This window comes from Nannospalax galili, unplaced genomic scaffold (genome assembly GCF_000622305.1).
Source record: "Nannospalax galili isolate Female #2095 unplaced genomic scaffold, S.galili_v1.0 scaffold453, whole genome shotgun sequence".
Classification (NCBI taxonomy): Eukaryota; Metazoa; Chordata; class Mammalia; order Rodentia; family Spalacidae; genus Nannospalax; species Nannospalax galili.
In genome coordinates, this window is record NW_008334081.1 from 845,079 (window position 1) to 858,367 (window position 13,289).

Here is a 13,289-nt window from a genome sequence, read left to right on the forward strand (position 1 = left end):
AAAAAAGAACATGGAGAATTCTGCATCATGCTGCTGGATATGGGAGTGAGGAGTTTCCACTAAGGAAAAGCCTTGCTCACTCTTAAGAGAACAGATCCATGGTTTTCTCAGGGCACCAACAGCAGTTCGTGAGGTCTCTAAGTCAACTACTGAGGAACAGCTCTATGTTTCTATAGGAGATTTCCTGGGAGAACAGAAGAAGAGCACACCCAGCTGTGAGTGCCAGTTAGTCACAGTAGAGCCTGTACCTCTCCCACCGCAGGTTCAGCACCTGCTGGGAAGGTCTAGCTGTTGGTGTCCCCCACCCAGAGGTGCTGTCTTAGGAAGTGAGACCACTGGGAAGGGGTGAAGGTGAGGAATGCACCCTGCTGGGCCGACTCCTGGCTCCACCACATAAGGAAGCAGCAGGGCAGAGCCACGCAAAGCCCAGAGCAGCTCTCACAGACACAGCCCTGAGCTTGGCCTTCATGCCTCCAGAACCACGTGACAAATTTCTGTAGATTACAAATTGGGTTTTTTTTATTTTTTGCTTTTTTAAATTTTATTGTATGTGTTATGAGTGTTATACCTGCGTGTATATGAGTGCACCTGTGTGTCGTGCAATGCCTGCGGAAGACAGAAGAGGGCATCAGTTCCCCTGGAACTGGAGTTACAGAGGGTTGTTACTTGCCATGTGGGAGCTGGGCTTCGAACCCACATCTTCTACAAGAACAAGAACGGCCAGTACTCTTAACTGCTGAGTCATCTCTCCAGCCCCCTTTGTAGATTACAGTTGTGTTACCAACAGCAGGAAGGAGCAGAGACACAGCAGCTGGAGAGCCAGACTGTAAGACGCAGTGTTCTAAAAAACGCCCTTAGAGTGAAAATCTCGGGGAAGGAGCTGGGGGAAAGCTCAGGGGTGAAGTGGCACTAGCACCAGGACCTAAGTTCAATCTCCAGTACCCACATAAAACCTGGGCATGATGATGTGTGCTACTGTAACCCTGGCACTGGGTAGGAGAGATAGGTGAATCCCTGGGGCTCACTAGCCACCCAGCCAGCCAAAGCAGCAAGCTCCAGGTCCCAGTGAGAGACCCTGTCCGAAAAAATAAGGTGGGTAGCTCCTGAGGAATGATGCCTGGGGCTGACCTCTAGCCTCCACATGTGCTCCCCACACAATGAAATACCTATGTATCCCAACTTCTGTCACCAAGGGCTCACATGATTGGACTGTTATCCCATCATCTAAAGTAAATACTAGGTCAAGAGCGGATTGTGAGAATGTAACAGCTCAGAAAACCAATCCTTCCAGTCAATGATCACTACAGAAGAGAAAAGTGCATCAAAACCCTTCAACCAACCTCATACTGCTCTTTACAAATGTCTCAAATGAAGTAAAATAAAGATGTAAGCCACAGATTTTATTTTAAAATATACGAACGCCACTTTTAAATAAGCTTCACTTCTACCTTTCCTAGTACACAGTAGCACAAACTTTAAAACATGACTGAAATGTTGAACACCGTCTGTTTCACGGTCTAGCACTGGAATTCGCTATCCTGAGCTGGCTCAGAGCACTCACGTGAACCCAGGACACGACTCTAGGAAGGTCCTCTACCTTGTTTCGTTTTGTCTTAATCATTACAATTTTCCTCAAAGTGTCCACTTCCATCACATTCTCATAAAAGAAGCAGAAAGATGTTGAGAGGATGAAGAAAGCTTCATCCCAAATCCCCAAACTAACTTGGTATGCCAGGCACTCAATTTCTCCAACTCAGCTTTCCAGGACTGGCCTAGCTCAGAGGAGGTGCACAAAACACCTAAAATGCAGTGTGAGCAGGCAAGGCCAGAAGGTCCAGGACAGCTGTGCCTAGATGGCTGAGGCCCTTAGCAACAGAAGTGCATCGCAAGAGAGGGCAAACACAGGATGGCAAGGTCAGGATCTCTGTGCCAAAAGGTGACGGATTCACAGCCACACACTGCATTCTGATCCAGGCCCACGTGTTCCTAAGCCCAGCTCTCTCCCACAATGCTGATCCTGCCTCTGCCAGGCCAGGCACCCTGGGCAGCAAGGATCTATGCCCTGCTTTTCAGACTCAGCCAATACATCTTTTGTATGGGAGCATCTCCTTTAACTGCCAACAGCCCTTCTGTGGGCTTCTATGGCCTGCATGTCCCTTCTCATGGCAAGAGCCACTCCATCCAAGGTGCTTGCTGCTCCTGCCTGCGTGGCCTGGGAGCTCCTTGCATGAGGACAGGATGACTAGACCCACATGGGCCCACAGCACACAAAGAGTTCTACCCACAGAGAAGCACATGTGAGTGATGGATCCCCAGAGCCTGGCTGGCCTCTGAGGCACTGTCAGACCTCAGCCTGGGCATCTGTTTGATGGCACCCGGTACCTGTTTCCTCACCCACAATGGGGCGATGGTGTTCCAGCTCACCTCATAAGGTTGCCATGCCACACAAATGAAATGACTGGAAAGCACAGTTCAGAACGAACTTGCTATTCATTTTGGTCTCTTAAAAGCACAGCGGGTTTTGACTTGGAGTAAGCACGTAATCAATGTTGATTTATGATTACTATAAGTTTTAAACACCTACAGTTAAACAGAGCCAGCTCTTCAGCTGGAGCGGCTCCCAGCCTTGCACAGCCCTGCGTCTGGAGGCGGTGCACATCTGCACACCTGTCCACGTACGACCTGCCCCCGCTGCCGGGCGCTGCAATTATGGCTTTTCTGTTCCAGCACCAAGCTGTGCTCAATGGCTCCTAATGATTCGAGTACTGAGTTTTCTATGTCAAATACATACCGGGAGTTCATTCTTAAATTTCAATATCATTAATCATCCAACATTCAGCATCTCCAAACTCAGAGATTTGCATCTCTACAATGGGGGCTTTGAAAGAAGGACACAAATGCAAATGCTCTCCAAACTGCATAAGAATTTTCAGAAAATTGCCAAAACAAACCATCAATGCACCATTGACAGTGAATATTCTGAGCTCTTCATAACGACAGAGGATTCGTGATTTTTAAAAGACAAAACACAATTTGAGAATTGAAAAAAAAAGGTTGATAAAAGTTCTTCTGTCTACGTGGTCTCCAGAACAAATCTTGACCAAGACCCTGACAGCGACAGCGGGAGAAACCAGGTGGTGACAACTGCTGCACATGGAACCGGGGCAGTGGCTGCGGGTGCCAGGCTCTGGGCAGGCGGCAGCAGGAAGGACATGGAGCATTCTGGAACCCTTTCCTTCAGAAGGCAGGCCGGAGCTCTCCCAGGATCACACTCCCACCCAAGCCCGGGCCACTGCCCGAGGCATCTCATGTCCTTCACCAGAGCACCTGGTGGTGTGCTGCTGGAAGTCACAGTCGCCTGTCCATGACCCTGGCTTGGTCTCGCGCCTCACCGCCCAGACCCTTGGGTGCCTGACTCCCAGTGCCCCTATGCCCTTCCCAGGACGGCATGAAGGGCCTCCTCTCTAGCTGACTGTGCTGCAGGAGGCTACCTCCTTGCTGAAGTTGCCAGGCCCTCTGTTGACTGGCTACCCCTTGCTGCCTGTACACATGGCAGACCTACTGGCCTTGGCCATAGTCTTACGAGCTCTTGTCTATAGTGGCCTCTTACACCCAGGCCTCACTTAGTCTACAACTCAACTGTTACCACTGGATCAGCATCCACACCTGTATTCATCACAGTTCCAGAAAATTCATTTTCTCCCCTTAAACTGTGTGGTATCTCTAAAACACACCACCACTGCAGATCATGATTTAAAAGCTATAAAAATGTTCCTTTATGATGCAATTTCTGCATTACCATATAATAATCTTGGCAGCCAACCAGTGGAAATAGATAAGGCTCAAGATGATAAAAGTGAAGCCTATAGCCAGACAGGGCAGCTCTCGCCTGTAATCCCAGCACTCGGGAGGCAGAGGCAGGTGGGTCTCTGTAAGACTGAGGCCAGCCTGGTCTACATAGTGAGTTCCAGGCCACCTGGGGCTACAGGGAGACCCTGTCTCAGAAAAACAAAAAATGAAAAAAGACAATGAAGAACAGAGCACAGTGACTGAAGGCACTCGGGGCCTCAGCACTACCCAGGCCGAGGCCTTCTGGGAGTAGGCCCACAGGGCAACCTGTGACAATAGTTGGCAGGACCCACCACTCTGGACCCCTGAGTCACTGTGCTACACTGGCACAGTCTCCAGCTGTGCCCATGTGCGGCTTCAGACTCAGAGTATTAATAAACCAGAGAATGGCTGAAATTGAAACTCTGACCTTGGATTACACATGCTTCCCTCAAAATGGTTGCTTTATTTGTAACCAGACACTAGCCACACTTCTTGGTGTGACCCAGGGAGAAAGGAAACAGAAGGCATGATCCTGGCTCTGCCTGACCAGCTCCCTATCTGGGACCATCAGCTGGGTAACCACAGACTCCTAGCCACCCACATTCTCTAAGGGGGACTTGCATCTGCATCACAGGGAAGAGGCAGTGTTAAGTGGGTAATCCGGTGACAACGTCAGTGTTAAGCAGGTAATCAGGTGACGACATCGGTCTCCTGGTAGGCAGTCCATTAGCAGCATTAGGTACACTTCAGCCCCAAGGAGAGACAACAGCAGCTACTGGAAGGAAATAAAAGGACGGAAAGAAAGACATGACCTCCTGTTCACAGACCAGTAGTACACCAGTCCTCTAGCACAGACCTGCCTCACAGGCAGAGGTCTGAGTGTGGTGTTCACCGTGGCCTGCCTGGGCACATCCCAAGTGAGAGCTGTACGGTGGGTACAACCCAAATCTCCCTTCAGAACTCTTTCCAAGGAGTCTTCCCAGGCTGAACCAGCCTGAGTCCTTTCCTCAAGCTGCTCGCAGCACTGGAAACAGTTACTTAGAGCAATAAATCCCAACAGCTAAGCAGCGTTTACGTCAGAGAGCTAAGGCCTGGCTCTGGCAAAGTCCAGAAAGAACAGCAATAAAATCATAACACAGGCCTCACCCAGCACCACAGGGAGTTTAAAGGAAAACAGGGGAGAGAGGAGTTATACACAGCAAATAAAAAGGCCACTTTATCACCAGGCCAAAGCCAAGCTGCCCTGCCAATGAAAGAGAGGACCCAACGGCCACAGGGCTCCACCAGGGCCTGACTTGCCACCAACACAGGCCACACAGGAACAGGCGGGACCTGTGCCAGGCAGACGGATGGGCAAGAGTGAGCCAGGCAGGCCAGAGCAGGGGACCAGGGCCAGCCAGAGAGTGGACACTGAAGACCACAGAGTAAAGAAGGCAGGCACATGGTGGGAGCTGGTGGCTGAGAGGCAGAGTGACAGCAAAATGCCATAGGACTCTCCTGGTCCCCAGCTCTGCCCACACAGCCACCAGGTTCCTGGTCAAAACAGCGAAGTGAGGAATGGGGAATTCTGTGGAAGAGTCTGTAGTTTGCCTATACAAAGCTCTGGGCCTGATCCCTGATAGTACAAAAAAAAAAAAAAAAAATCAGTTAAATAACTGTGTATTAATTCTCTTCCCCAAATCCACTAAATTCAAAACATAAACTGTGAAAGAATTTACAGCGATGCCTGACTGGAAGCCTAACTGGAAACCACAGAGCCAACGGATCACTCTGGTGGGCAATGTGGACCCAAAGGCAGACACAGCCTGGTACACAAGGGGCAGAGCCACCCAGAGGGCCAAGGGTAAAGATCAACAGTGGGGCCGGGGATAAGCTCGGTGGTCAGGCTCTTGCTTGGCATGCAAGAGGCTCCGAGTTTGACCCCCAACACCAACACCACAAGGGAAAGGAACACGAAAGTGCCGATGGGTAGAAGTCCCCACATGAAACGCAAAGCCTCGCTAAGAAGACGGCTGGGAAAAGTCAAAAGGAAGCAGATAGGGAGCTATCCATCAGCCAAAAGAAGCCACACACAAGGACTTCTGCTGACAGATAAATAAACTTGGGCAAATAAACATTAAATGAAGAGTAAGACATTGTACACTGATAAGAAATCCAGTCAACCAAAGAACATGGGGGACAGTCACGGGGGCACTGAGAGTTACAGAGAAAATAATGGTTATTAATGTTAAAGGGACATAACAATTTACAACTACAATAGAAATTTTGACTTTTCCCAGAAACCAAGCAGACAGAGTAAAAGCTCCCCTAAGTTAGTTAATAAGTCCAGGTCACATGTATACAACATGCAAATACTCCTGTGCATAAATGGATAATGCAGAACCAAGATCCACATAGGGACTGCTTTGACCAACAATGTAATGACAACACTGTCCTTCAAAGGCCTGGCGGCATGAACAAAATCTGATTATGTCTGTGTCTGCCCCATTTAAACAGCAAAATGAATGGAGCGATTTCCTCCAGTGTGTTATCACAAGTGAGACAGGCTGAGCCAAGCCAGACTGACACAAATGTAGGAAACTATGGCCCCTCACAAACTGCGATTAAGTTCAGTTAGACAACACTTCTGGAACAACTTCACCATAAACAAAGACATTTTAAACCCAGATGTCTGCTGACCCAGCTTCAGCATTTTGGAATTTAGCCAGTGGAAAGAAATACTTGCAGTAGTTTACAAAATATATTTATAATAATTGTGTGGTGTCAACTTGGAGCTGCTATAAACACTGCCATTACCATATAAATACCCACTTGCAAGTCATCAAAAAGAATGTTAGATTTATTTATTTATTTATATACATACACACACACACACATATATACTGACATCAAAGATGTTCATAATACATTAACATGGAAAAAAAACAAAACACAGAACCTCATATATAGAATGGCATGTGATTAGGATGCGCACACATGTATCACTGCGTATCTGAACTCAGGGAAAAAGACACCTCACTGCAGAGAGGGAGGCATACATGCACACCAACAGCTACTATGCACACACAGTCCACAGAACTTCATTTTTCCCTGCAATCACCATAAACCATTTCTTTATAGCAATCAATGCATGAACAACTGAATCAATAAACCTTCCCACCTAAATAAAGCCTGGAGCCCCACCCTCTGGAGTCTCAGACAAGGCAATGACACCCAAGGGAAGTGTGTGACTGGACTGGTCCATTCTGGGCAGACGTGGAGGGAAAGGCTCAGACCCTAAGCCTCTGCCTCTACCTTTGGAACAGGCTCCGAGTCAGGCTGGCAGGACCTCAGGTATCCATCCTGGCAGCTGCCTAGCCTCCTAAGGTGTCTTAGGTGTATACCTAAGACAGACTCTAACACCTAGAGCCCTAGAGGATGTGCAGTGCACTGAAGTAAGGAGAGGGAGCAGGGGCTCCACAACAGATCCTCACCTTGAGGTGGGTTAGGCAGGGCTCTCTACGTGATTCATGGTGTATGCACTGTGAAGTGTGTGCATGAAGTTACATGTGTATGTACCAAGGGCCAGACACACATGGTTGCTAATTCTGTTCTGACAACCCAGCTATGGCCTCGGATAAGCACCTTGTCTCTGTAGTTCCAAAAGCACCTTGAGCTGTTGTGAACTATAAATGCTTGTGAAATGTTTAGTGCCGCACCAGATGAATCCAGATATTGGGAGCAGGAGCGACCATGTGCGGAATCCAGGCTTCACCTCACCAAAACCCAGGGCCCCCACAGAAGCACTGCTCCCCCAATTGCCCTAACATGAATCTCACTTTCCAAACCACGGGCTGATGTTTAGTTATCAATTACTCAAAAGCAATTCTGTCTCCTGGCATCAAGGAACTGCTGCCACCATGGTTGGCACACAAAGCCAGGGCTTTTCTCCAAATCACCAGGAGGTCATCAGGCCCTGCACCAAGAGATGAAGAACCCAGTTACTACACACTTGCTGATTCTGCAATCCAGCCAGGTCTGCCACAAGGAAAGCAAGGCTGACCAAACGGCAGGTGGCAGTGGCAGCGGCAACACATCTGTAAGAAGAGCAGCAGAGGCCGGGGACGCAGGCCTTACCTGGATGGCTTTGGGAGCTCATTGCTAGCAGCGTTAGCGCCTTGAGTGAATGCAAAATGGCTCAAAATGTGCACGTAAACAGTAGCCCCAACAAGCTCCAAACTTCCACCAGCACATGCAGGTAAAGAATTGAAGAGGCTTGGGTCCCAGCCACGTAAACTCGGGGTCTTGCTGGCAGCGTCTTGTAAACCAAGTAATCCACAGGGAGAGCGGAGGTCGTCACCTGGCCTTGCAGAGATGGACCTGCAGGGTCAGAGAAGAAAGGAGCCCTCAGTTGGATGGGAACCTAACTAAGGAAACAGATTCTGCTTTTTATACCTTTTTTTTTTAATCCGAGAGTAGAAATAACAATTCATCCTGAACCATTTCCACCAGGATGAACTACTGGATTTGTCAGCAAATTACACAAAAGCAAACACGTGTGTAGAGCAGGTCCCTCCACCTCTGTGCTGCTGACATTGTGGAAAGGCTGCCTAGCTGCTGGGCTGTGGGGGCTGTGCACAAGAAAGACACCAGCAGCATCCCTGACCTCCTGGTAGCGCCCCTCCCAATCATGACAGCCTCTTAGAGGGGCCAAAATCAACCTCAGTTGAACGTCCTGATCTAGATAGAGGCACCTCTCCTACACCTTCCAGAAACTTCCCCCTCCTCATCAGGCGTTAGCAAGGCAGCAGCACACTATCCTAGCACTGACACAGATGTACTGAGCTCCACACCCTGTGAAGTATGACAAGAAATACTGCCCTTCACCTTCTCACTGACAGGTGCCAATCAGACATTTTTTTGCACACACATGGCTACCACCAATGTTTTTGAAATTTTGTCCAAATTCTACTTTTCCCACTTCACAGTGCCCGAAATGTTCCCCATGTGCCCACTTTCATAGTCACATTTTCTCAGGGTTTATAGGTAATACATGGTCATCACAGGAATGTAGCCCCCAAAGACAAGTGCTTTGTAACAGCCCAACTCGGGCCCTTGCTGCCGTCTGCATCTGTGCCTCTTGTCCACATGAAGTGCTGTCCAGACAACATCTACTCTCCAGCTGGTACTTCCTAGGTTACTCAATACTGCTTGGTAAACCCCTTGGGAGGGGTGCCCGATCCAGTGTAAGAGGGTTTGAGAGGCCCACAAGTCTTGGGGCATGGTCACCAAGTCTGGTGATGGAAAACCCATGGACTTACCAGATTCTCCCCCTCCGCCCGGGACCAGAATCTTCCACAGTCCAGCCACTGCAGAGACAAGCCAACGAATGCCAACCCAAGACTCCCTGAATGATCCTGGCTCCAAGCAGGCATCTGTATCTGTCTCTCCTTTAAAGTGTAATAAGTATTTTCTTAAGCTAATCGAGAAATTTTCCCCAACTGTAACCAAAGAACTCTAATCAGCTCATCATGTCAAGGACCGCCCCAAAGGTTGGCTGTTCAAGGTGGTTTCCAACTTCATATATACTGTTACCTACAACTCTGAATCATATCGTTATGACTTCTGATCTGTAGCCACTAACACTGACTTCTATCCTCGGGTTGCGAATGCTTATTCCGCTGGGTCAGGACCACCATTTCCTTAAAGAGATACAGGCAACATACTTCTGCAAACCTTTGTGAATCTCAGGGGACTCAGATCCTGCACACAGCACACTGACTTGGTTGGGTATAAAAGTCTCAGGCCACAAACATCTGCCTTATAACACTGTCCCCTTGGCACCATGAGAATTCCAAGGCCAGACCACCCAGAGTCTGTCTAGGTGACACTAGGTCTGCACATTGCTGACATCATCATCTGCTGCTATGTTCTGCTAGCATGTCTTTTCTTCAATCTTGAAATTCAAAAACATTATCCGAAAATGTGTAAGTTAGAGTCTCTTTGCTGAGTCTGCTCACAGCATGGCCTGTGATACATCTCCATCTTCTTCCTGATCTGAAAAATGCTCAATTACATCTTCACTTATTAATTTTATTCCACACATTCTAGATTCTTGAGAGACTCCTCCACTGTTGGCTGACTCTCCACTGTTCCTGCCCCTCTGGCCGCTGACATATCTGTTGCTTAGTCTGCATTCCCAGGCGGCCTCTCTGGTACACTCTGCACACGGCTGCCGTGGTTTTCCACAGGATCAGCGCTCTTCTTTCCAGCTCTGATGCCATTTAAGCTTTAAGCTTTGTTTCCTGCTGCTTCCCTTGCCTGTGTTCATTCATCCTGCCCCTCTTCCTGACCACCATTCCTGTTTCTTGAGCCACGTTTAGCTAGATTTGTGAAAAATGTCCTCCCAATTTAGGCTGAAGTCAGCTCTGAGACATACTCTTGGGCATTCTGTGCTACCTGCCTGCTATACCTGCAGGGACACCTTGTTGCCAGGCCCCAGGTAGGAATTGCTGCCTTATTCACCCTCAGAAAACAGTTCTTCCAGAAAGGAGAGCCCCAGCCCACCTTGTCTTCGCAGGCCAAGCTTCTCAGGGCCACAGCTCCCAGCTGAGCACTCCAGTCTGCAGACTCTCTCAGCACTGCTGGTGGAGATGGGCCCTCCTCATCTCCCATCTGCAGACTAAACAACCCAGGAGTCCGTGTTGTGACACACTGCGTATGGTTCTGGAGAACTCACACTTGGCAAAACTGAACATAAAAAATACCAAGGCTTAGCAGAAAAATGTGGTTCGTAACCAGTATACCACAAAAATGAATAATAACTAATAAAAACATCACCATAGTTCAAAAGACACTATATATTCCCAACAAAAAGTCCAGTAAATGCAGAATTTTAACATTTCAAACAAGTGACCATAATTTCATAGACGAGGATGAAAAGCAGCTTCCACGTGTGAGAACAAGGGACAGCTGAGCCCACTCCCACCCGTACCTACCTACGACCACATTCAACTGTTCAGACACTCTATTCATGGGCAAGGTTGTCAAATGAGGTAAGAACGCGAGACTCCACCACTGTGCCAGGTATAAAGAACCACATGAGGTGGGAATGAAAAGGTCTAAAGCCGGGACGTCACACACCTTAGTAACATCAGTATTCCCCAAGCAACGTGCTACCTACAAGAATGCACTTTCAGTGTAAGCACAAGCCACATAATGATACAGGTCAACAATGGCCTGCATACAACAAACACAGCAATGATCCCACTAAAACATATGACCTTGTGACACTGTAGACTTCTTGGTCTGTGTAGTGCACGCTAATGCTCAAACCACAACGTACACATGATGCCAGCAATGACAAAAATCACGTAACACGGTTTTTCGGTGAGCCGTACTCAACTGTGAAGACAGATTAAATGCAAAGATGGAAAAGATGCATCACTCAAACTGTGCCCGGGAATCTCCACTGTCAAAGACTTCATTGAGAATCTTCGGAGATGGTGAGGACCCTCTCTGAGGCCTTTCCAGGTAAAGTCCCATCCTGCGTGGAGAAAGTATCATCCCATAGGCTGAGGGACCCCTAGAATGAATGGGAAAACTGGAGAAAGCCAGCCTAGCACCAGCATCCCACCTCTCTGCCTCCTGACCCACTGTGATCTGAGCTGCTCAGGTCCACTATGCATCTCACTATGATCGACAACTCACTGAAATCACAAACCAAAATAAATCTCCCCTCCCTTGTCTCCATCAAGAATATGGTCACAGCAAAGATAAAAGTAACTGACACACTAATCAAAAGAAAGCTGCGAAGGCTACATTAGCGTCAGACAAATATACTAGCTAGGGCAAGGCCAGTGCGCAGATTCCGGGGCCCCTTTCCCAGTGGCAGAGGAGTCAGTTAAGTTCAAGGAGAAATCAAAACTCAGATTCGAACTGGAAGCAAAACTAACAAATGAATAAGGGAAATGGGTACACCAGCCATTACAGCTGAGCATCTCAATACCTGCTTGCAGGAGCAGGCACAACAGCAGCGAGAGCTAGAAGAGAACAGCACTTCAGCCAACAGCACTGGCAGCGGCGCAGCTCTGTACAGAGGCGGAGAAATATACTTTCTTCACTTTCCCTTAACAGAGAGCAGGCACCAAGACATATCCCTCTAGGGCCATAAAGCCAGTACCAGTAAGGTTAAAAGAACAAGTCCAGTCACATAAAATACATTATTTAAATAAACTTCAGTTAGAAATCAGTAACAGAAAGATATCTTAAAAACCCAAAATATTTTTAAACTAAAAAATACACTCCAATAAGCCAGTGATGGTAGTACCACATGCCTATAATTTCCAGCACTGGGAAGGTAAAGGAAGGAAGATCAGGAGTTCAAGGTTATCCTCAACTACATAGAGTCTGAGGCCAGCCTGAGCTACATGAAACCCTGTCTCCAAACAAAAAGACAAAAAGCAAAAGCAATTAAAACACACACACACACGCGCACACACACACACACACACACACACACACACGCACGCACGCACGCTCGCACTCCCTGAGTGAAGAAAAAAGTAAAGCAGACATTGGAAGGCATTGTGCAGTGAATGAAATGGAAACAATATGAACTACGCCTGGAGGAAATTCACAGCACTGTCTTAATTCAACAACAGTGGGTTCACTGAAGAAATCTGTAACAAGCAAGCAAAACCCAAATAAACAACAAGAAGACAGTAAGTAGAAATCAATTCAATGCAAAAATGAAAAGTGAGGTCACTGCGGGGCACACCTGTAGCTCTAGCACTTGAGGACTTGGAGGAAAACAAGTCACCTGGGCTGTATAGTACAGCCCTTCTAGGGACATGGAAGGGGAAGCAAAGGGAAATGAATCAAACTAAAAGTTAATTTTCTAAGACCAGATGGCAAAGCTTTAGCCAAATTGATAAATGATAACAAAAAAAGAATTATGGTGCTGAGAATGAGCAACAGGGTTACTACAGACCAGAACAGCAACATGACAGAAGGGAAGTGGCACCAACAACTCAGGCCAACAAACTTGAAAACTCAGATGAAATTAACAAGAGCCTGAATAGACTGGAACTCAACCTGGACTAGTGGACGCAGAGGCAGGAGGATCTCTGTGAGTTCAAGGCCAGCCTGGTCTACATAGTGAGTTCCAGGCCAGCTGGGGCTACAGGGAGACCCTGTCCCAAAAAACCAAACACCCACCCAAACTTTGGTCACTTGAGAGGCTAGACTCCTACAGTGCATATCCTCCAAGTTCCAGACCATCAAGGGCCCGTCTACAACTCTCAGCACCATGAGGTCTGCCGGGTGGTGACACTCAGCTCTTTCTTATACCTTGCTAGCTAGAATTCAAGGCTGAGCTGGCTTGCCCTTCATTCTTCCACTTAATCACCTGCATTAGTGTGACAGGCAGGTACTTATCTGATGCTATGTGCAGATAATCTAGTGCTATTGACTGACTC

General features: G+C 47.9%; 1 protein-coding gene across 7 annotated transcripts in view; it reads right to left on the reverse strand.

Moving 5' to 3' along the window:
• The window catches only part of Hdac4 (histone deacetylase 4), a 268,268-nt gene that overhangs the window by 223,794 nt on the left and 31,185 nt on the right, over positions 1-13,289 (reverse strand). For 5 of the 7 annotated variants that reach the window (XM_017797164.2, XM_029561632.1, XM_029561628.1 and 2 more), the window contains exon 2: positions 7,948-8,190. In XM_017797164.2, the coding sequence (XP_017652653.1) occupies positions 7,948-7,969 (22 nt within the window). In that variant the 5' untranslated portion in view covers positions 7,970-8,190. Of the gene's footprint in view, positions 1-7,947; positions 8,191-9,131; positions 9,152-10,377; positions 10,436-13,289 lie in introns of those variants that run through there. The other 2 variants (XM_029561629.1, XM_029561631.1) reach the window with 2 other exon arrangements.